The sequence below is a fragment of the Mirounga leonina genome, unplaced genomic scaffold, assembly GCF_011800145.1.
Source record: "Mirounga leonina isolate KUSES-001 unplaced genomic scaffold, KU_Mleo_1.0 Mir_175, whole genome shotgun sequence".
Taxonomy (NCBI): Eukaryota; Metazoa; Chordata; class Mammalia; order Carnivora; family Phocidae; genus Mirounga; species Mirounga leonina.
In genome coordinates, this window is record NW_023270453.1 from 25,004,890 (window position 1) to 25,028,192 (window position 23,303).

General features: G+C 53.8%; 2 protein-coding genes across 3 annotated transcripts; one reads left to right on the forward strand and one right to left on the reverse strand.

Moving 5' to 3' along the window:
- Positions 1 to 23: 23 nt before the first annotated feature.
- Positions 24 to 14,011, forward strand: CUNH16orf71 (chromosome unknown C16orf71 homolog). The gene is made up of 7 exons (XM_035022195.1): positions 24 to 221; positions 2,024 to 2,196; positions 7,245 to 7,494; positions 8,697 to 8,835; positions 10,496 to 10,627; positions 10,982 to 11,095; positions 11,871 to 14,011. The coding sequence occupies exons 2-7, from the start codon at positions 2,074 to 2,076 to the stop codon at positions 12,151 to 12,153; spliced, it is 1,041 nt and encodes a 346-aa protein (XP_034878086.1). The 5' UTR covers positions 24 to 221; positions 2,024 to 2,073; the 3' UTR covers positions 12,154 to 14,011.
- On the reverse strand, positions 13,790 to 23,303 carry ZNF500 (zinc finger protein 500). Of its 2 annotated transcripts, none has more exons than XM_035022194.1 (6): positions 23,135 to 23,303; positions 21,586 to 22,082; positions 19,565 to 19,724; positions 19,278 to 19,345; positions 17,721 to 17,829; positions 13,790 to 15,908 (listed from the first exon to the last, which is right to left on the reverse strand). In XM_035022194.1, exons 2-6 carry the CDS (start codon positions 21,985 to 21,987, stop codon positions 15,223 to 15,225), a joined length of 1,425 nt encoding a protein of 474 aa, XP_034878085.1. In that variant the 5' UTR covers positions 21,988 to 22,082; positions 23,135 to 23,303; the 3' UTR covers positions 13,790 to 15,222. The 2 variants fall into 2 exon arrangements, with proteins under 2 accessions (XP_034878085.1, XP_034878084.1); XM_035022193.1 differs by having other exon boundaries at positions 13,791 to 15,908; positions 17,721 to 17,832.

A 23,303-nucleotide genomic window follows, 5' to 3' on the forward strand; every position in this document is an offset into this window, starting at 1 on the left:
TCAAGAGAGGCAGGACGCGCCGAGTCCCGAAAGAGGAGCAGGGGGAAAAGTGCGGTTGGCAGTCCAGTAATCTAAGACTCTGCCAAGGGGGAATTCCAAAGGCCGTGAGAGCCTCAGTAGTTGCGCCTCGGCCCGAGGGGGCGAGCGCGACCGAAGGGACGCACTGGGGACTGTTTATAGCCCTGTCAGGACCGCGCAAAGAGGGGAGGCGGAGGCCTGAGGTGAGTGGCCTCGGGCCTGTCGCAGCTGCGAAGGTACAGGCCGGGATTCGGACAGGACGGCGGGGAACAGGGAGTGGGGGTGGCTGGGAAGGTAGGCGATGTGTTTTCCTGCTTCCTAGCTTTAGATTTTAAAAGCCTGACCCGGGAAGCCTTTGGCGTCTGGTTGTCATAACAACGGGGCGCCCCCCGGGCAGGAGGGGCCAGGGGCTGGGCTGGGGGCGGGGCTAACGGGCTGCAGCCAAGAAACGGACATGGAGGTGCCGCCAGGATTCGGAAGAGACTGGAGCACCTCTTTGGCTTAGCCTTAGGCATTAACCCCAGTCCGAAATCCTCCCCTGCGCGTTCAGGACCCTGCGCGATCTGGTCCGTTTTCACCGCATATTCCAGCAACTGATAGCTGCTACCCCACAACATATTGGGCAGTTTCCGCTCCTCTGAGCCAACGTACATGCTCTTCCTGCAGCCTTTAGTGCCTTTCCCTCCTCTGTTGCCTTGCCTGCCTACAAGAACCTAGTCTCTGGTAGCCGCCTTCACCTCGGTGATTCTGGTGTCCTACACTCTGCCCTACAGAGCCCCGCTTCCAAAAAAAAAAAATCCCCTGATGTGTGTATGAGCTGCATCCGCACCCTGCTGTTCATAGTTCAGGGGGCACCAAGCACAGAAGCAAGTACCCCACCACTCACATCTCCTGCTGCTACCCTGATGGGGTATTAGCCAGACGGTGCTCTCTTCCCATTACCTACGCATAGTGGCCTCTGGCGCTGCAAGGGATGTCCAGACACTGGCTCTGAAGTCCCATCATTCCACTCTCTCTCTGCCTCCTCCCCCTGCTCTTGCTCTCTCTCTGACAAATAAATAAAATCTTTAAAAAAGAATTGGGCAGGGGCGCCTGGGTGGCTCAGTCATTAAGTGTCTGCCTTCGGTTCAGGTCATGATCCCAGGGTCCTGGGATCGAGCCCCACATCCGGCTCCCCGCTCAGCGGGAAGCCTGCTTCTCCCTCTCCCACTCCCCCTGCTTGTGTTCCCTCTCTCGCTGTGTCTCTCTCTGTCAAATAAATAAATAAAATCTTTAAAAAAATAAAAAAGGATTGGGCAGAGGGAGAAGCAGGCTCCCGCTGAGCAGGGAGCCTGATGCGGGACTCTATCCCGGGACCCTGGGATCATGACCTGAGCCGAAGGCAGACACTTAACCAACTAAGCCACCTAGGTGTCCCCCTCCAAAAATTTTATTTTTAAGTAATCTCTACCCAGTGTGGAGCTCGAACTGACAACCCCAAGACCAAGCGTCACATGCTCTACTGACTGAGCAAGGTAGGCACCCCTCCACATATAACTTTTGACTCCCCCCAAAGCTTAGCTAATAGCCTACTGTTGATTGAAAGCCTAACCGATAACATAGTCAATTGACACATATTCTGTAAATATATATTGTATTCCCACATAAAGTAAGCTAGAAAAAAGAAAATGTTAAGAAAATCATGAGAAAACACATTTACAGTACTGAACTGTATTTATAGAAAAAAATCTGCATACCAGTGGACTGGCGCAGTTCAAACCCGTGTTGCTCGGGGGTCAGCCATATCTGGGCTCCACCTGCACCAAACACACAGCGCGGGCACAGTAACTGGCAGGAACAGGAACCCGCAGAACCAGAAGGGAAACCAAGTGGGAGGTCTGGGAGTCTGTGTTCATCCCCCACAGTGTGGTAGGTGCTTTGAAAAGGCAGCCCTCTCCCCTGCCCCATCCTGAGCTCTTGACCCTTGGCCCCAGGACCCTCTCACTTCACCCTGCGTCCCCTGCAGGTCTGCTTGGATGATGGCATGCTGAGAATCACCCCGGAGCCTGGGCCCGCATGGCATCCCAGGACAAAGATGAGGAGTCCTCACCTCGCTGGGCCTCCCAGACAGGGCCCTGGGATGCCATCCTCGAGGCCGTCAGGGAGCAGCTCCCATCTCTGGATTCAGATTCCTCCTCGGTAAGCAAGCACCTTCTTCCTATGTCTTCCTAGGCCCCGACTGCCCTTTCTTCCCATGGCAAACATGATGCTGCCCCATGAACAGCTTTGGAGCTTATCAGCTTCTGTGTTTGTCATAATCTCAGTTTTTGTTCTCTGAATACATTTATTGATTCTTGGCATCCTCATGGGCCATTGTGCACAGCAAGGCTAATGGAGAGTAGATAATGTGACCCCAGTGCCTTGTCACGTCTCCAGCCTTGTTTGCTCTCACCCTCAGATATCCTCGTGAGGTGAGCTGGGAACTCTATGTGTCCCCTCTCCCCTTAGAGGCACCAAGGCTCTGTGTCATTTAAGTGTTGGCTGAAGGTTGCGGGGCAGGGGGAGAGCTGGACTCTTCTTTCAGCTACCACCTCGCTGCCCTGTTCATTCGATGCCGGCCATTAACTGGGCACTGTTATGTGCAAGGTCTTAGGGGGCAGCAGGTATGTGCAGAATGGGGAGCCCTGGATCTCACCTTCACAAGGCTGTGTGGCCAAGCCCTTTTCTAAAGCAGTGGCAGGATGCAGCCAGGGCAAGGGCCTCTGGGAGAAAACTGATCTCCCCAGATCACTCTGAGCAGCAGGGCAAGGGCGCCTGGAGCCTGAGGCCCTCTTGGCTCTGCCCGCCGCCCCATAATCCAAAAGTCCTCTCATTTGTCCACAGTCAGACTGCGGGCCAGAGGAGCTGTTCATCTTCCAGCGAGATCAAACTGCCCTGATCCCAGACTTGTCAGAGGAGCTGGCTGAAGAGCCTGCCAGGGCCTGGCTTGCTACGGCCGCTGGGCCTTCTGAGGTCTGTAGGAGGCAGGCTCCGGGGATCCACGATGCTGGGCCCCTGTGGGCAGAATGGGGTATGGGTGTGGGTGGCCATGCTCTCACCAGACCCTAACGGCAGTGGGGGTCAAAGAGGTTAAAACCCCAGCACTCCCCAAACATTTGTTGATTTAATAAGGGTGACAGTGGGGATTCAGAGATAAGAAGGTGCCCCTAGCTGGAGAGGCAAGACAAACACAAGAAACAATTAGAAAACACCACAGCACACTCTATAACTAAGTATCATAGTTAGTCATTCCAACCGTCAGAGCAAATTTTCTATCTTCTTGTCTTCCCATTTCTCAGAGACAAAAAACTCTATCTAAAATTAATGGCTTGGTGCTTAAAGTTAATTGCTGCCTTTATAAATAGAAGCCATCAATAGGCTTTCATCACTGGGCAGGTCCCCAACCGGTCAGGCCTGCCTGACTCTTGTTAAAAGCTCCAGGAGACTGGCTTAGCTCCGCTGTAACTATTATGACTAGTGGTCACTCATTAACCAGGGGAATGGGGGATGTTCTCAGAGACCAACACAGCCAGACATCCATCAAGGCAGTGAAAGCAGACTTTATTCAGTAACTGCTGACAGCAGGGGAAAGAGCTGAGCTCTGTCTGGTTTGTGCAGAGGTGACTGGGGTTTTAAAGGGAGGAGGGAGGAGGAGAGCAGGGCCCACTAGAGTCAGGGTCGTGAACGATCACAGACAGCGGGTCAGTGGGGGTGTGACCAGGCCAGGAGGTGTGTCGCTGGCAGGTATGGAAGTCAGCAGTCTATCCTCCCACGGAGAAGGGAGACCGAAGCCAGGTCCCTCCAAAGGAATGGCTCTCCCGTGACTGATGCTTCTCGGTTTTAAGAGACACATACTCACAATAATAAACCCTTTTTAGTAAATGCTCTAAGGGAGGTCAGCTGTTGGCTGGAACAAACACTAAATTCTCCCTGCAGCATTGAGCTTTCTCAGGCAGGGCTGGGGTCATCCTATGCATCCATGCACTGCTGGAAACCATTCTAGAGTCTGGTCAAGTCTCTCCGTGCTGGTTTGGGCAGAGTGGTTATGTGCCGCAGTCTACCTCTCAGTGCAAGCACTGACACGGGGTCATTTTATGGAACCAGGCAGGGCATGTCTCCTACCCATCACCAGGACAGACATCACCCACTCACCCAGCCATGCCTAGAAGTATAACCCCAAACAGGAGAAATTCCCAGGGCTGCCAAGCCCTGTGGTTAGTGCAGGTGCAGCGATGTCCACATGGTCTTATCTTGTGTTTTCTTCATTTGTATAATTACCTCGGCGACTCTTCTGGAGAATTTTTTTCAGTCTGGGATGGGAAAGTCTGCATCAACTCACAGGGGCAGAGGCTGTGGGCTTGCTCTGGAGTCAAAGGGCCTGGATTTCTTCTTGTCCACCCCTTAATAGTTGTGTGGCCAAAAGGTAGAAACAACCCAAGTGTCCATCAACACAAAAAATGGACAAACAAAACGTGGTGTATCCATACAATGGAACATTATGCAGTCCATGAAAGGGAACCAAGTACCAACACGTGCTACCACCTCAGTGGACCTTGGAAACACTAAGCTAAGCAAGGACACAAAAGGACAAATACTGTAGGGTTCCACTTATATGCCATACCTAGAACAGGCAAATCCATAGAGAGAGAAAGTAGACTAGAGGTTACTAGGGGGTGGGGAGGCACAGTCCCTTTGGGGTGATAAACAAGCTTTGGAAATAGACAGCGGTGACGGTTGCACATTATGAATGTACTTAATGTCACTGAATGATACATTTTGTAACAATCAAAATAGCAGATTTTACGTTACATACATATTTTACCACACACATAAAAATTCCCTGCAGTATGTTTTTGAGGATGCTAAGGACACCTGTTTTCTCCACAGCCAGGTGTGGTGCCTGTGGAATTCACTGCAGAACCCTGGAGTAAGTGGGGCCCAAAGACAAGGGGTCCTGCCTCTCTGCAAGGCAGGGATGCTGACGGGCCTGTAGAGACCTGTGGTGAGGCCTGTTCCCTTCTTCGGGTGCCTGAGGACACCCCCATGTGGCAGGAAGGCAGTCGTGGGGCTGTGTCCTTCAGCACCCAGGGTCCTCCCCGGGGGCCACACGGAGAAGCCACCTTCTCCCCGTGGGAATGTGACCTGAAAACAGAACCCCCAGGCGCTGCCTCACGAGCCCATTGGGGCACAGACTCCACAGCCCACAGAGCCCTCCGAAGGGAGAGAAGGAAGATGATTGAGAAGGACATACTCCATAAAGTTACCTGGGATGCCCGGGGCCCAGCCTGCCGTGACCACAGTCCAGTGGAGGAGGCACCCTGTGCCGCAGGAGCGGCAGGTCTGAGACCAGAAACACCCCCGGAGGGGCCCCGGGAAGGACCTCCGGTGCTCTCCCTCAAGGTAGTCAGCCCCCTAGCCTGCGCTTCCTCAGGGGGGTCCCTTGCACAGTGGCCAACCTGAGGCCTGGCCCACTATACCTGTCCTAGTCTATCTGGGCTGCTGTGACAAACTCTCATAGACTAGGGGGCCTTAAACCCCAGAAATTCATCTCTCACAGTGCCAGAGACTGGGAAGTCTAAGACCACAGTGCCAGTACATTTGATGTCTGGTGAGAGCCTGTTTCCAGGTTCAAAGATGGCATCTTCTGGCCAGGTCCTCGTACGGTGGAAGAGGCGAGGAAGCTCTCTGGGCCTCTTTTATAAGAGCTCCACCTTCATGGCCTATTTATCACTTCCCAGCAGCCCCACCTCCAAAACACCATCGCACTGGGGGTTAGGATTTCAACCTGTGAATTTTGGAGGGACGCAGACATTTAGTCCACAGCAACGACCTTAGGCCCCTAGGCCCATGGTCCCAGGTCCTTCAGCGGGCGGTCATGCCTGTCTCAGTGGGTGTGTGGTACTGGCAGACAGACCATCCTCAGCAGCGGTAACAAGAACAAGGAAGAGCAAGGAGACTCCAGCCTTGAAAGAAGGAAAGGAAAAAGGAAAAAGGAAAGGAAGAAGAAAAGGAAGGAAGGAAGGAAGGAAGGAAGGAAGGAAGGAAGGAAGGAAGAAAGAAAGAAAGAAAGAAAGAAAGAAAGAAAGAAAAGAAAAGAGAGAGAAGGAAGGGAGGAAGGAAAGACAGACTAATCCAAAGCATGTTTATAAAGACAGACAACCACATGTAAGATATAGAACAAACTTTGTTAAAACATAATTCCCCAAATGGCAAAGCCCTCATTTTCATACAGAGAGTGTGAACACCTGTTAACGTTGTATTTAGCTCATTAACGAGGGAACCAGGAGGATGACAAAGCCGGTTCACAGAGATTATGAGAAACCGGGATTTTGTAAAACACTGGGGAGAAAGAAAGGGACACTGAGAAAAATTGCACATGAAGTACAAAATTGGTCAACATCCGACAAGCAGCAAAGCTGTTTGTTACCTCTGGGGTCATCTCCACGGGAAGAGAAAACCCCTGCACCTGTTTCTCAGTTTTACAAAGTTGTAACAGGTGGGCCCTGGTTGCCTGTGGAAACCAAATTACCGCGCCCCAGAAAGGTGGGCTTGTCAGAAAAGCTCCAGCGTGACATTTAAACATTGTGCAATTCTTTTTTGCCTTATTTGCAAATTTTGATAATTTTCTTAACAACTTAGAGAAAACTGGCATCAGGTTGTACGTGAAGGTCATTTTTACCAATTCCATTCTTATCAATTGTTGTTGAAATAAGCCAGTCTTTCCTTTCTGCTTGCCCCGATACACTTGTTTTCACTCACCTCTAGGGCTGCATGGAGCTCCAAGAGGGTCCCCAAGAAACACCAATTCATACTTAACTTCCTCCCTGCTCTCATCAGACCCAGACGCCCCCAGCGCTCTCTTCCAAGTCCTCCTGTGATAGCACCAGCCCAGAACAATCTGTTCCTTAAAAGAGCAAACTGTTTAAACCTCCCAACACTAAACCTGTATGAACCTAAGGAGCTTAAGACGACACTGGGTTTCCAGGCCAAACAGTCTTTGTACCAAAAACAAAAATTTTGCTCAAAAAACGCATAGGAAGGAGATGGCAGGAGGTGTGGGTGAGAGAGTGCCTAGGTGGGCAGGCACCTAAACCCTGGGGATTTCTAACCTGCAACAACCCTCCGTGGTTCACAGCAGCTGCGGAATCGGGCATTCCTGTCGCCAGGACCGTGCGGCTGCCTCATAATCACTGCTTTAATTATTTCAGGAACTTGAAGAGTGGGATTTGGATCACATCCTTCAGAGTCTGGCAGGGCAAGAAGGCGGCAGGGGAGATCGCGCACCTAGAGCCACGTGGTGGGCAGCTGACCGCCTGGGCCGAGGTCTGACCTTGAATGCCAGGGCCCATATGCATCCCCACAAGCAGCTCCTTCCAGGCCCTCTCAATAAAATAGGGTCAGCCCTGAAGCCCACCATGTCCTCTCTGCTGCTCAGCCCTCACGGTCCCAAGCACACAGGTGCCAGTCCGTGGAGACTTCCATCCATCCATTCATTCACTCACTCACTCATTATATACATGACCCCCTACTAGGTGTCGGGAGTGGACAAGCCCCAGAGGGGGACCTTCAGACAGGTCCCTACCCTTGACTCACACCTTTCCCTCCTGCCCACCTCCAGGGCTTCCTCCCTCTCTTTCTGGGAGCAAAGCAATCCGCAATTTGTGCTCCTTCAGCCAGCAGCTGAGCACACTCTGCCTCCCCTCACCTCCCCATTGACAAAGCCAGGGGCGTGATCACCGCACCACATTTGTGCCCTTGCTCTGGGCAGTTCTGTAAATAAAAGGAAAGCTCCTCCCTGCCTCTGCAGCCATCCTGGGTCACAAATGTAAGCGGAGGCTGGTCTGAGGCAAAGAGCAAGGAGGTGTGGGGGTTCCAGCCTCCAATTCCAGAGCAAACCTCCTCTGTGGCTGACAGCCCCTGGTGCTGTTTCAGCATGGTTTTGTTGGTTTGTAACTTAAAGCCTTATAGCAGGATGTGGAGAAACCCTCCCTCCTGTCAGGCAGGGACTGGGCTGGGGGCTGTAACCAATATACCCTCTTTGGAGGGCAATGTGGCAGAATCCATTCTCTGTTTAAAGCCACATAAGCCACATCACCCACTTACTCCACTGCTAAAGTCTATCCTAAACACACACCCCACCGGGTAAAGATGTGTATTCAGGGATGTTCGTTACAGTGCTGTTTATAATTGTGAAAATTTGGAAATGACCCATATTCAATATTCAATAGGAGTCAAGCTAAATCAGTTACACCACAGAATGCTCTAAAGCTCAAATGAAGAGAATCTATGTATATTAACACAGAACTACATAATCTATTCAGTGAAAAAAAATCTATGGAGGATAATCCTGTTGCTAATTTTTTAAAAAAGTGAACACCAGAACTGTTAATTCTGGTTCCCTCTGACGAGTGGGACTTGGGGGTGAGGACGTGGGGGAACCCGTTAATAAGTCAGTCCTCCTTTACGGGGCCTGCGTATATATCACTCCCCTGGTCCTGCGGAGCTGGAGATGAGGTCCACATAAAGGGCTGTGAGTGGCAGAGGGGGTGCACAGAGCGAGGTAGATCCACACGAGGGAGTCCAAGGGGTCCTAAGGCTCAGGCTGCTGTAAGTCAAACCATGGGTGTCCCCACTCAGCGGCCTCCCCGCTCTCCCATCAGACCACACCCTGCCGAACAACCAGGACAGGCTCATGGAACAGCTCATCCTTCTGTGTGCCACACATTCCAGAGCCCCTTCTGCCTGGAAGGTGCCTGCTGACACACCTCAGGACACCATGCAGCAGGAGGCCAGGAGCAGGTGAGACTTCTGCCAGCCACAGCCTGTGTCCTCTCTGTGGAACCGGCCATGGTCTTGCAGCAAGTATCAGATCTATCCTGGGTGGGGCACTTGATGTAGAGTTCTCATTTCATCTCAAGAATCTGATCAGGTAGGTGCTATTATCTCCATTTTATAGATGGGGAAACTGAGGCTCAGAGGTTGACTTACCCAGGCCATACATGGCAGAGCTGGGACTCAAGCCCCAAAGCACCTGCTCTTGCACACCCCCTGGGAACCCTCCTTTCACCATCCACATGGCTTCCCCAGAGTAGGACCCTGCCCCTCTGGCCGCTGTTAATTAGGCCAGCCCTGGAGTCTGACCTGAGCCAGGCCAATCAGAGCCTTTCTGTGAGAATTTCCAATCTCCCTGTCTCTGGGTGGGAGCGGGAGGGCAGAGAAAGGCCAGCTGTAGTGAGAAACATTGAAGCTGGAGGGCAGAGGTGGGCACAGGTGGAGTGGGCTTCTGTTCCTGGCAACCCAGTGACCAACAGAAATATCTAGGGGTGTCTGGGTGGCTCAATCTGTTGAGTGACCAACTCTTGGTTTTGACTCAGGTCATGATCTCGGGTTCCACACTCAGAGGGGAGTGTGCTTCCCTTCTCCCTCTCCCATTGCTCCCTCCACCCCTGCTTGCACTCTCTCTTTCAAATAAATAAATAAATCTTAAAGAAGGGGCGCCTGGGTGGCTCAGTCATTAAGTGTCTGCCTTCGGCTCAGGTCATGATCCCAGGGTCCTGGGATCAAGCCCTGCATCGGGCTCCCTATTCCATGGGAAGCCTGCTTCTCCCTCTCCCACTCCCCCTGCTTGTGTTCCCTCTCTTGCTGTGTCTCTCTCTGTCAAATAAATAAAATCTTAAAAAAAAAAAAAAAGGAAAAAAACCAATATCTAGACTCGTACTATCCAATTGGTAACCACTGGCCACATTTGGCTACTGAACCCTTGAAATGTGGCTGGTGCAATGAGGAAATGAATTTTTAAAATTTATTATTATTATTTTTAAAAGATTTTATTTATTTATTTGACAGAGAGATAGAGTGCACAAGTAGGCAGAGAGGCAGGCAGAGGGAGAGGGAGAAGCAGACTCTCCACTGAGCAGGGAGCCCAACGTGGGGCTCGATCCCAGGACCCTAGGATCATGACCTGAGCCAAAGGCAGCCGCCCAACTGACTGAGCCACCCAGGTGCCCCTATTTTTTTTTTTTTTTTTAAGATTTTATTTATTTGAGAGAGAGAGAGAGCATAAGCAGGGGGAGTGGCAGGCAGAGGGAGAAGCAGACTCCCCGCTGAGCAGTGAGCCCGATGAGGGGCTCGATCCCAGGACCCTGGGATCATGACCTGAGCTGAAGGCAGCCGCTTAACCAACTGAGCCACCCAGGTGCCCCAAATTTATTTTATTTTTAAATTTAATTTTAATTAGCTTACAAGTAAATTTAAAAAGCTACTTGTGGCAAATGGCTACCACACTGGGAAGCACAAATATAGAACATTTCAGTCACCAGGGACAGTCCTGTTGGACAGTGCTGGCCAAATCTTGAAGGTTGTTCTGAAGAGCAAAAGAGCAGGTGCATTTACAGGGCCTAGCTCAGGTCACACTGTAATCACCCAGAAGGGACTCAGAAACCCTGCTCTCTCATCTCAGATCTGCTCCGAGGGAGCCAGGCTTCCAGGCCGAGCTGGGCCTGACACTGGCCGAGAGCAGGCAGCTAAGGAGCCCCGCAGAGCCTCCCACTATCTTCATCGATCTGCGGCCCTCGGAGCCATCAGACCCCAGGTCGGTGGAAAGGTACTGGGAGTGGTGACAGCCTTGCTTTGCAGTGCTCCTATTGGCCTCAGGAGGAGCAGGTGCTCATACAGGCGGGAGTCGCACTGGTGTGGGCTAGTCCCAGAGCACTGCTCAGTGGAGAAGTGCTGTTAGCCAGGAGCTGAGCCTGGCCGACAATCCCACTTGGTCCCATCAGCAGGCTCTCCCTGCAGGGAGGGAAGAACCCAGGCGGAGCTCTAAGCAAACAGAGTCTGGGCTTTGGTACATGGCCCTGGGGTGTGTCCCTCCACCTCTTGGCAGGAAATCCCAGGGGCCTGGGTGGCCTGGGGCACATTCCGTGAAGCCAGCTTTCTTCTCCTCCAGCTCCAGCCTCAGCTCCAGCTCCTCTGACAGCGAGGAGGAGGAAGAGGCTACAGTGGCCCTCAGAGACCAGCAGGGCCCAGCCAAGCAGGAGAGTCCTTCCTCCCGCCGCCTACGGTAACCACCAAGGGGCTCCCATCACCTGGGGATGTCCCATCCCTGCTTTCCACAGCAAGCCCTCAGCCTGGCACACTGAACATTTGTGCTTTCAGCTCTGTCTTGCACCCATAAGGCTAGCACGTGTGGGTCTGGTAGGGGGTCTAGGAGGTGGCCCACGGGAGCCCACTTGGGGCCCAGCCTGGAATGCTGTCCTCCCGACATCACCAAGGACACCTTAGTTCACTCCTGAGAAGGGATAGGTACTTTCCTTCTGAAAAGTAGCTGCCCAAATTGATTTGCTCCTTACTCCTGATAGCACTGGAAATGAAGTTGTTGGGATGGAATGAAGTGATGCTTGTTGGCTAGAAATGAAAGGACTGGGTGAAGGAAGCAGTGTCCCATTCAGAGAAGGCCAGCTCCCCACCGTGCAGAGGCCCCAATGGTGGTCCTAGGGCCACTCAGACTTATATGCTGTATCTATTGTTTTTGGAATTGCAAAGCCTGAAGATCCTATCTGGGAAGGTCAGAGTCAAATGCAGCTTTTCCTCTAAAGTACATGATTAGGCATATAGGAAAAAAGAAGAAAAATCTGAGTTGAGAAGCATCACACGAGTGGGCTCCCAGAAGCCTTAAACATGCTAACATGCCCTGTGACTCAGCACGGGCTGAGAGGCTAAAATCTCTCACTTACCGTCTTGAGAACCAGGGAACACGCTTCTGGAAGCACTCTGGCCCCTTCCTGTGGGGAGGTCTGGCTCCACTTGGTGTTGATTGATCATCTCTTGTGTCACAGGGACTGCACCGGGAAGAGTCAGCTTCTCCAGCAGCTCAGGGCATTTCGGGAGGGGACAGCTCAGCCCAATTTACCTGCCACTGGGGGTCCCAGTGTCCAGAAGTCTCAAGTCCCTGAAGATTCAGCCAGCTCTGCAACTGGAAGGAAGCAACATATACCAGCCTGGGCCGAGCAGCAGAGCACCCAGGCCAGACGCCCAGGGGGAGGTCCCAGGGCGCTAGGGGACACTCTTGGGCCAGGGACAGCCAGGGAGGCCCTGGTGCCTCCCCTGGGCCAACTGTAGCTGCGTCCTGGACCAGATGGGAGAAGGAGCTGGGCGGAATGATTCCACTCTCCATCCACATGCCTGGGCCCCTGGCTCTCCCTTGTTTCCGAGAGAAGGTGCTTCTTCTGCAGCACGGGGACCCTCAGGCTGTGGGGCAGATCATTCTGTGCACTTAGAGCAAAGATGCCAGAACACAGTTGTACACAGAGCAGGACAACAGCGCCTGGGAAGCAGACCCCACCGAGAGCACCGTCCGTGCCAACAGGGGGACTGTCGGGCGTTTTCTCTCCCGTGTCTGCACTCTTCTCTGTTATTGCCATCATGCAAGCTCTTTATAAAACTAAAACTCAAGTAAAACATATTTAGAGAATTTCAGGGTTTAGAGAAAGGGTCTTGGAAGAGAATTGAGCCTGATCTTCTGGGTCCCTGGCTGCTTGCTATTTATGTGCCTAAATGAACACACCACCCGCTCTCTCTCACACACCAAATGGACTCTGATAAATGGGGGAAGACTGAAGGTTTTTTTCTTTAACCAAGATACAAAGGCACACATCTGTTTTAGGGTCCTTCCAAACTATGGGTGGAGTTGACCTTTCCACAGATATAGAGTACTGAGTGTCCTGACACCCAAACAGTCCCCATGGAACAGAGTGGCGCCCGGCCTTGTGGAGGACATCCTTCTCGTTACTTTGCAAACATCACCCCCCACCGCCCATTTTCAGAGTCCTTTCATATTGTTCTCAGCCCTGCTGTCCCCAACAGGCTGAAGCCCTGATCTGTGGGCACCTCTGTTTTCTCATCAACTTGTTTCCGAGATTCTGCTTCTCAGAGTCTCTGCCCCGCTCTGCCCTGACTGCCCCATGGGAAAAGCAGTCATCTCGAGTCCCCCTGTGACATGGGCTCAGTGGCTTGGTAGGGTCCTTGGCATTTGGGCACGTGTCCCAGGATTCAGCTGGGGTCACCACCTGTTAGCATGCGCTGAGGATGGGCAAGGGTCTCTTTCCATCAAGCCCTGCACCAGGCAAGGCAGCCTCTGCCTGGCCTCAGCTAGTCATGATCAGGGCCACAGACCTCACTTGATATGGCCATGGGGGCCCCCACAGCAGCCCCCACCCACAATGATGAGGGGTCAGGGGCAAGGCAGCTGCCACCAAGGCCACAGGAAGCCCTGGGTGGGCCTACCGGCAGGGCAGTTAACCACACTGTGTCACGTGGGCTCCCGGTTCTTGCCCATCTGTGAAAGTCCCTCACCCTCTGCTCCAGGGCATGTGCAGTGTGGTCAGGACTCAGGCACTGGGCAAGGCAGACTAAACGTGACCACCTCCACCCATGCAGCCTGTCAGGAGCAATGGCCAGCTTTTCTTCCTTTGAACCCATTTTCCACATGTCTACCCCTTTTAACGTCAGAAGTTCATTAAGAATGTTTTACAAAGTGAGAGAAAATAAACTCTTTGTTCTAAGTTCAACTGGGTGAACGACCATTAAGGCAAGCCGAGAGGATGATGTGGTAGTTCTGCCACCTGGACAAGGTGCTGGAAGCACTCAGGACCTCAGTTTCCCATCTATAAAAGGAGAGTCACAAAAGCCCTATGTCCTAGGACTGTGTGAGAGAATAGTCTGGAACAGGTACTAATGGGCCCAGGTCCCAGGCCAGGAAGTGGGCAGCCGGTGGCCTCCAGCACCAGCCTGGACATGACAGAAGTGAGACCGCAGACTCACGGCCGCATAGGGAAGGAGAGTGGTCGGCAAAGCCAGGCATGCTCAAGAGCCCTGGAAGCTGGCCTAGAAGGTCAAACCATGCTTCAACTGAGTGGCCCCCTTCTCTGGAGAACACACCAGGCAGAGCACACGAGGCCAGAGGAACCGACTTTATTAAGGGAACCGAGAACAGATCACGCACCCTGGAACATGGGTTATGCTGAAAGGTGGAAAATACCTACAGTGATTGGGTGACCAACAGAATGGAGCACAGCATGAGGCCCAAGGCAACCCCACCATGGGAAACTGCCACACTCCCTGCATGGAATGTTCCAGAACCAAGAGGTTTTAGCAGCTGCTCCAAGACTCCAGTGATGACGAAACGAAACCAGGACTCTCTACCGCTCCCCTCAGCTGCCCAGGACACAGTGGATGTGAACAGATCGGAAAGACCAAGTGGGGCAGCCAAGGCTGCCTCTGGCCTGGCCACTTGGGGCTGGAGCAAAGGCAACCCTGGACTCCTGCCCTGGGGACAGATGGCAAGGCTGGTCCAATCCACAGGCTTCCTCATGGGCCGGGGAGGCTGGAAGATGGGGTATCAGGGAAGCGTTCCCACACCAGGCATTCATCCTTTAGAACAGCCATGGATCTATGAAGGCGACCCCCACCTCACCCCACTGCCCCGCTGACACCACAGGGATACAGAAAAAGCCCCCACAGGCTACATACTGGGTGTGGCAAGGCTGGAGGGGAAGGTGGGAGGCCAGGGAAGGCTGGGGTATGTTAACGCTGCAAGGAACTGGAGCTTTGGAGGCTTCCCTGAAGTGGGCTGATAACCGTCCCCGGCTTCACGTCCACCCACAACCTCAGCATGTGCCCTTATTTGGAAACAAGGTCTATGCAGATGTAATTGAGATGAGGTCATTCTGGATCGGGGGCCCTAAATCGAATAACTGTGCCCTTAGAAGAGGACACCAGAGCAGAGGCAGAGGCGGGAGCGATGTGGCCACAAGCCAAGAACACCAGGGACGCCAGGAACACCAGAAGCCATGAGAGAGGCGTGGGACAGTCTCTCCCATCAGGGCCTCCAGAAGGAAGCAGCCCTGCCCACATCTTGGGTTTGGCCTTCTGGCCTCCTAAACGGTGAGAATCCATCCCTGGGGGTGGTGAGCCACCCAGGCTGTGGTCACCTGGACGGCGGCCCCAGGACCCAGGTCCACCTGCTGCATGTCCAGCCACCACTGCTGAACTCAGTGCCCGGATTCTTCCCTCGGCCTGGGCACCTGAAATGTCCCGCAGCCATCGGCTGGGCCCCCACCAGGAGCAAACGGGGTCAGTCTGAAATGCCTTCAGATTAGGGTTCTAGTTCCGAGACAGTAACCAGCAGCTTCATGAACTCTGACCTCGAAATTCTGAATGGGACTCCGGAGGTGGGCAGCTCAACGAGTGGCGGCTGGGCTTCAGCCTGGGGGCCTCCTGGAGCCGCGCCGTGGGGCTCTGCAGGCCCGGCAGGCGCTGCTCGCCGCTGTGGGTCCGCTGGTGTTTGTGCAGGTCTGTGCCCCGGCGGAAGCCCCTGCCACAGGCCTGGCACACGAAGGGCTTCTCGCCCGCATGTGTCCTCCGGTGCGCGCTGAAGTGGGAGCTGTTGCTGAAGCGCTTCCCACACTCAGCACAGGCGTAAGGCCGCTCCCCAGTGTGCGTCCGGCGGTGGATGACCAGGCTGGAGCTCTGGCTGAAGCGTTTGCCGCACTCGGCGCACGCGTAGGGCTTCTCGCCCGTGTGGACCCTCTGGTGCGTGCTGAAGTTGGAGCGGTCACTGAAGCCCTTCCCGCACACCTGACACTTGTAGGGCCGCTCCCCGGTGTGCGTGCGCTGGTGCTTGGTCAAGTGGGACGTTTTGCTAAAGCCTTTGCCGCACTCGGGGCACGTGTACGGCTTTTCGACTCGTCGCGGTCCTCCTCTTTCCAGAGGCTGCTCAGTCCCGGCCATGCCCCTGACCAGCTCTCGGTCCCGCTCCCTTCCCATTGACACGTCCTCCAGGGTGTCCTGTCCATCCTCAAGTTGCGGCCCAAGCCCTGGGACACAGAAAACACAGTCCGTGAGGCCTTCACAGGGAGAGGGGAGGCTTCCAATAAGAAGGCAGAGGCTGGGCGGCTGTCCCATCTGAGGAACATGAGAGCGAGCCTCAGAGCACTTAGCAGGGGAGTGTCAGACCCTGAACAGAGATAATGAACCACGGCCAGCAGCTCGTGAAACCCTCACAACGCCAGTGAAGTGCGTGCCGTTACTGTCCCATTGTTAAGATGAGGACGTTGAGGAACTTACCCAGAGTCACTGGGCTAGTAAGTTACAGGACGGGCTCTGGAGTCTGGGCTCATAACCTCTAGGCCAGGGGTTCTTACCCAGGGGCAATGGTGGCCTTCAGAGGGCACTTGGCAATGTCTTAAGACATTTTTGGTTGTCACAACTGGGGAGAAGAATGTTGCAAATGGCATCTAGTGGGTGGAAGCCAGGGATGCTGGTGAACATCCTATAGCTCACTAGATGGCATCATAACAGAGAATTCTACAGCCCCAATGTCAACAGTGTTTTGGTGTTTAACTAAACAGTGGTACCACAGCCAGGCTAAATAACCTCTCAGGATGTCATCTGTAGATCTGCTTAACATCTACAATCAGCTGACTGTAAATAAAGCAGATCACCCTCCACACTGTGGGTGGGCCTCATCTAGTCAGTTGAAGGCCTTAAGAGCAGGACCTGAGGTTTCCCAGGGAGGGGCAGAGGGAGAGACAGAATCCTAAGCAGGCTTCTTTTCCAGCATGGAGCCCCTTGCAGGCCTTGATCTCACAACTCTGAGATCATGACCTGAGCTGAAATCAAGTTGGACACTTAACCAACTGAGCCACCCAGGTGCCTCCCCCAGAGAAGGAATTCTGCCTCGAGACTGTAATACACAAATCCTGCCTGGGTTTCCAGTCAGCTGGGTGGCCTGCAGATATCAGACTCAGGACTGCAACATCAACTCTCATTTGAATTTCTAGCCTGCGGGCCTGTCCTACGATTTTAGGCTTGTCAGCATCCACAATCCTATGAGCCAATTCCTTAAAATAAATGTCTTAACTTACACACAAACACACACACACACACATATACACTATTGGTTTTGTCTGTCTGAAGAAACCCAACTGATACAAAGAAGCATCTCAATTCCTTCAGAACCTGTTTCAGGGAGTGAATGGGTATCTGGAGTGTCAAGATGAGCTGAGCGGGAAGAGCAGAAGGAATAGTGTTGGGTGGTGAACTGGGGCTGGTGGGTTAAGGAGAGGCTGTGGATGGCCAAGGCCTTGCCAGAAGCAGCTCTACCCACGGGGGCTGTGGGCAGCACAGAGGCCAAGGTCAAACTGGACCAACCATGTGCGTGAAGGAACAAAAGAATAAGGAACCCAGGACATCTGTGGGCACCTGCCTGGGGTAAGGTGAGCAGCCATACTCTCCCCACTGCAGCTGGGCCCCTGACGGGTCACCAGCAACCTTGGCTGTGCAGGCTGCACTCAGCTGGTTGCTGAGCGGACTCTCCAGGGAACACCCCTGGCCCACTGAACCCACCAAGCAACAGGGTGTGAGTTCTTATTTCAACATGCTCCCCAGTGATTCCTCGGGCCACTGCAGCCTGAGAACTGTTGAACTGGCTTTTGTAAGTGGTGCGGAGACATGGGAGATACAGAGCAGGGATATGCTGGGCCTAGGGTGCCTGAGGCTCACATACAACTATTGGGAAATGCCGAGCTGGCCAGAGCCAGCCTAAGGGAAGGAGCCACCCTCCCTGAGACCGGCCCACTTCAGACATGCCACTGATGAGCAGTGGCCAGGGTCTCTCTGCATGTTACCCCCGTGTTCCGGCAGCACGTCCCAGCTGCAGTCCCGCTGAGCCGGGTCCATGCACTCCCACTCCTCCTGGGACAGGTACGCCGCCATGTCCTCCAAGGTCACTGGCACCTGCTGGAATGCAAGCCACTCAGTCCTATGCCACAGCTCCGTCACGTGGGCCAGACTGGTGGGCTCGCCCACCCCCTCCACCTGTATCACAATGGCGGGTCCTGCTTTGCCTCCCCCCACTTCCTCTCTCCAACACTTTCCCTCTCCATATGCTGTTGTCTACCCCTCCTCCTCAGGCTCCGCTCACAGAACGGCTGAATCCTGCTCCCTGGGAGGACACCATCACCACCACCCTGTCCCACTGCTGCTGGGCCAGAGACAGTGTGGACAGATTCACTGTCTGGAACAGCTGGTTCCACTGCATGCTCAGCCACCGGGGCCCACGTTTCCCAGGGGACAAGTCAGGCATGCCCTGCCTCAGCTGAACCAGCCCTGGGACCCGGGGCGGGTGGGGAAGGGTGTCTTGGGAACTTCAGGATGCCTGTAGTCCAGTCGTTCCAAATCTGGCACCAGAATGACCTGAGCAGCAGATTAAAACCCAAGCAAACAATGTCTAGAAGAGACAAATCCGTAGAGACAGAAAGTAGGTTGCCATGGGCTGGGAAAGGGGGAATGGGGGGGTGCTACTAATAGGTATGGGGTGTCCTGGGGAGGAAAGTGTTTTGAGGACTGTGATGATGGTTGCATAACTCTATAAATACGCTAAACGCTATGTACTCTAAATAGCTAAGCTGCGTGGTATGTGAATTATACCTCAATAAAGCTGTTATTTTTAAATAAGATTTATTTATTTATTTTAGAAAGAGGGAGGGTTAGGCGACTGCCTTCAGCTCAGGTCATGATCCCGGGGTCCTGGGATCGAGTCCCACATCGGGCTCCCCCTGCTCTGCGGGAAGCCTGCTTCTCCCTCTCCCTCTGCCTGCGACTCCCCCTGCTTGTGTTCGCTCTCTTTCTCTCTCTGCCAAATAAATAAATAAAATCTTAAAAGAAAAAAAAAGAAAGAGTGAGAGTGAGCATGAGCAGGTGAAGGAGCAGAGGGAGGGAAAGAGAGAATCTCAAGCAGATTCCCCATTGAGCACAGAGCCTGATATAGGGCTTGATCTCATGAACCTGAGATCATGACCTGAGCCGAAATCAAGAGTCGGATGCTTAACCAACTGAGCCACCCAGGCGCCCCTCAATAAAGCTGTTATTTAAACAAACAAGCAAAGGAGACTCCAATTCCAGGCCTGGGCTGGGGGAGGAATCTATATTTTTACCCAGAGTCTAGTGCCCAGCTGGGTTTGAAGCAATTGCCCCAACTCACCATTAAGCCCCAGAATCCTCTAGGATACACCTAATACCCGGATGGCATCTAAGAGAAGACTTTCGGGAGGAGAAAGTTGGGGTAAAGGGGTCATTCCACGAAGGAACAGCTCTGAGAGCTGGACCTGGCACGGGAGAGAAGTGTTCCCATAACAGAGGCAGGGGACACACAGGGATGCTGCAGATCAGGAACACCCACTCACCCGGGACCAGGATGAAGTGAAGGACGTGGCCGATGCCGCCGTCTCCTGAGGCTGGGAGGCCGCTGGGCCTGGGGAAAAAGCACAGAGTTGCCGGAGAAGGCCACACAGCCCACCCATGCACACGGTAGCAAAGCCCAGACAGGTGTAACTACTCCCCATCTATGCTCAGCTCCCAGGTAAGAACGTGTCCTTCCCACGTGCACAGAGGCCCAGCCTCCTGTGACACCCCTTTCCCTCTGCCTCCTTCCCCTAAAGAGCTTCTTTCATCTAGAGGGATGGCTACTCACCCCTCTTTGGTCTGTGGCTCCGCTGGGCTGGGGCCTGCTGGCTGGAGCATCCAGACCCTTCCTCCAGAGACAGCTCCTCTGGTCTGGCCTCTACTTGGTGTTTCAAGCACTGTTCTCCTGTCCCGTGGGACAGTGCATCATCAGGGAGCACCTCCAGGCCCTGAATGCAGACAGAGATCTGCCCACCAGCTCCCAGAAGGTTGGGAGAAAACCCACAAGGTTCCCAACCACTCCTGTCTCAGGCACCCCTGGCCATCCTCCTGTTCCCAGGCTCTGACCAGCTGTGCCTCACCTCCCCCACGCCCAGGGCTTCCTCCCCCTGCCTGCCCCCATGGCCCTCCACATGCCACACAATCCTCCCTCCAGACACGCTGGGAGAAGGAATGTGAGCTGGGAAGAGGTCAGGCTCCCAATTGGGACAAAGTGAGACCTGCTCTGTCCCTGAGTGAGTCTCCCCGGTCTCTCCCCATCACACTGTCCTGGTGTCATTGTCACACTCTTACCCTTCCTTCCTCGGTACTCCCTATAGACCTGGGCCAGGAGGACCCTGAATCAGGTCTCATTTCAGAAGTTCGCACTATTGCATGTGCTATGCTTTTTGAAGTCACCTACAAGTGCTCTGAAACAATCTAATTCCCAATTCCAGAGAAGGTGAATAGGATGAACTTGGGTCTCAGTTTACTGACCTCTGCAACAGTATTTAGGACAAGGAACATCCCCAGGAAACTGTGAAACCAGCACCAGGGACCCCTGTGTCAGGCTCAACATTGCACACCTCTAAGAGGAGACAGTCCCCAGAGGTTATGGGGTGCACAGAGACAGAGGGAAGCCATGCTAAGAACCCCAATGCCAAGGCTGGAGGGGCTGGGAAAGGATCCTGAGTTCTTACTGGCCACCAAGATAGCAGGATTTGCTTACTGCAATCAACTCATACTGTGATCAAGTTTGGGGGGATGTGTCTATCCTGCTGGACAAAAAGAAAAGTATGTGGTCAATGGCACTAACACAGGGAGAAAGGCCACCTGTCCATATCTGCCAAATATTTAACCTGGAAAACTAATCTAATCTAAGCAAGAGGAATTTGTAAGACTTCCCACTCCTCAAATTCTGTTAGAAGCTGGGAATGTGCCCTAGAGCAGTGCTGTCCACAGAACCTTCCATGACAACAAAGTGTCCTATGTCTTCACTGACTAGTACCCAGTACAGTGACCCCTGACGACATCTGACGACTGCGCCCTTGAAATGGGGCCGGTGTGACTTAGGAACTACATCTGACGTTTTATTTAGTTTTAATTTAAAAAAATCAGATGTGAGAGGCGCCTGAGTGCCTCAGTCGGTTAAGCGGCTGCCTTCGGCTCAGGTCATGATCCCAGGGTCCTGGAATCGAGCCCCACATCGGGCTCCCTGCTTGGTGGGAGGCCTGCTTCTCCCTCTCCCTCTCCCCCTGCTTGTGTTCCCTCTCTCGCTGTCAAATAAATAAATAAATAAATAAATAAATAAATAAATAAATAAATAAATAAAATCTTTAAAAAACAAATCATATGTGGCTGGTCACCACTGCATGGGATGACACAGCTCCAGAGAGGCTGGGGACATGTGGGGGCTCTAAGCAGAGCACCCACCAGCCCCTGCTTTTTCTTCCTAGTGCTCCTCATTTTGGGATCTCGTCAATGCCCAGGGCCCTGCCTGGGAAGGTCTCCAGCCTCCCTCCCATCAAAACCTGTGTCTGGCCTCCACTGGGATGATGTTAACGAAACAACCCACACAGCTCAGAGAGGGCTAGTGGGGCTACATGTGCTCAGTCAACGGGTTTACACCCATTGGCCCAGGCTGAGAAATACTTTGCAGTGTCTTCTTCAATTCACAGGAGCAGGCAGCCCCAATCCCCCCACCCACAGTGACCAAGGCAGGCCATGGCTCCAGAGCCCAAGGGATTTCCAAATGCAGACCTCAGGAGCAGGGCCCTGAGGTCTTGGGGGCCCCGTTTCCTCACCTCAAGGCCAAATTGCCCCCCACCTCACCCGCTGCCTCTGTTTCCTGGGCTCCCGCTGCAGCCCTTCCACGAGGACCACGGCCTCCTCACCACTCTCCGGCTGCTGCTCCCGCACCCGGGCCTGGATCTCCCCTGGCAGCACCATCAGGAACTGCTCCAGCACCAGCAGCTCCAGGATCTGCTCCTTGGTGCGCAGTTCAGGCCGCAGCCAGCGGCAGCAGAGCTCCCAGAGGCGGCTCAGGGCCTCCCGGGGCCCGGCCACCTCCTGGTAACAAAAGAGCCGGAAGAGCTGGCGAAACGTCTCAGGGCTGGGGTCTTCCGACTCCAGGGAGGGCTCCTCTTCCCAGCAGAAATCCTCCTCCACCTTCACGATCAGGATCTCGTCTTGCTCCAGGGGTGGTGGAGGCTGGAGACCAGGTGTGGCTGCCATTGTCTGGGGCAGGTCTTGCTTTCTTGTGCCTCAGGGCTCAAACTTGTCTCTCCCTATACTTCTGGCCAGACACTGGAAATGATGTTTGCAGGGCTCTGTGGAGAAACAATAAATCATTTGGGTGCAGTGTTAGGGCTAGATAAACATCTACCCATAAGGCCCTGCTCTTGCCCCAGAGCCAACTCAGCCTCATTGGCAAAAGAAAAGGACTGCGGTAAATCAAGGCATTCTTGCTGCTACCCTCATGCTAATTCCCGGGCATCTCGAGGCCTTGGTTCCTCATTCAAAAAGTAGAGAGAGGGGCACCTGGGTGGCTCAGTTGTTGTGTTTGCTCAGGTCATGATCCCAAGGTCCTGGGATGGAGCCCCACATCCGGCTCTCTGTTCAGCAGGAAGCCTGCTTTTCCCCTCCCAATCCCCCTGCTTGTGTTCCTGCTCCTGCTCTCTCTCTCCCTGTCAAAGAAATAAAATCTTAAAAAAGCAAAACAAAACAAAAAGTAGAGAGAATGATATCCCTACACAGGCTGCTGAGAGAACTAAACCGATTTTTTTTAAAAAAAGATTTTATTTATTTGACAGAGAGAGACACAGAGAGAGCAGAAACACAAGCAGGGGGAGTGGGAGAGGGAGAAGCAGGCTCCCCGCGGAGCAGGGAGCCCGATGCGGCGCTAGATCCCAGGACCCTGGGATCATGACCCGAGCCAAAGGCAGACGCTTAACGACTGAGCCACCCAGGCGCCCCTAAACCGATTTTTGGAAAGGGTTTTCCGCATTGCCTGGAACGGGGTCAGAGTTCGAGAAATGCGGTTTTCATTATCACGGTAGGCCCGTTTGGGCTGGGGTCCCTTTGGAAATACGGTGAGAACCAGGGCCCCCTCTGCCCAGGAGGACGCGGATTCTGTCACGACCTGACCCCCGATTTTGGGTTCGGCAAGCCTCGAAGGCCCGCCGGGTACCCCCGCCTGGATGGTCACCATGGCCTCTCCAACTCCAGGGTGCTGGGAGGGTTGGGAGTCCCCGGCCGGGCTGCGTTCCCCGGTCTCGTCCTCAGGTGGAGGGTGAGCGGTGGCCCAGACCGAGCACGAACCCGGGCTCTGACGCGGGCCGCGGGATGGAAGCTCGAGCCGGGACCCCGAGCCCGCACTCACCGGCAGCGCGGCAGGCCGGGCTGGAAGCAGGACCGTAGGCGCGGCGGTACAGCCGGCAAGCTGTCCACGACGAGACCGACAAACCCTCAGAACAAACACACCAGACCGGTCCCAGCGAGCCATGGGCTCAGCCCGCTGTGGGCGGGCCCACCGGAGCACTGTGGATAAT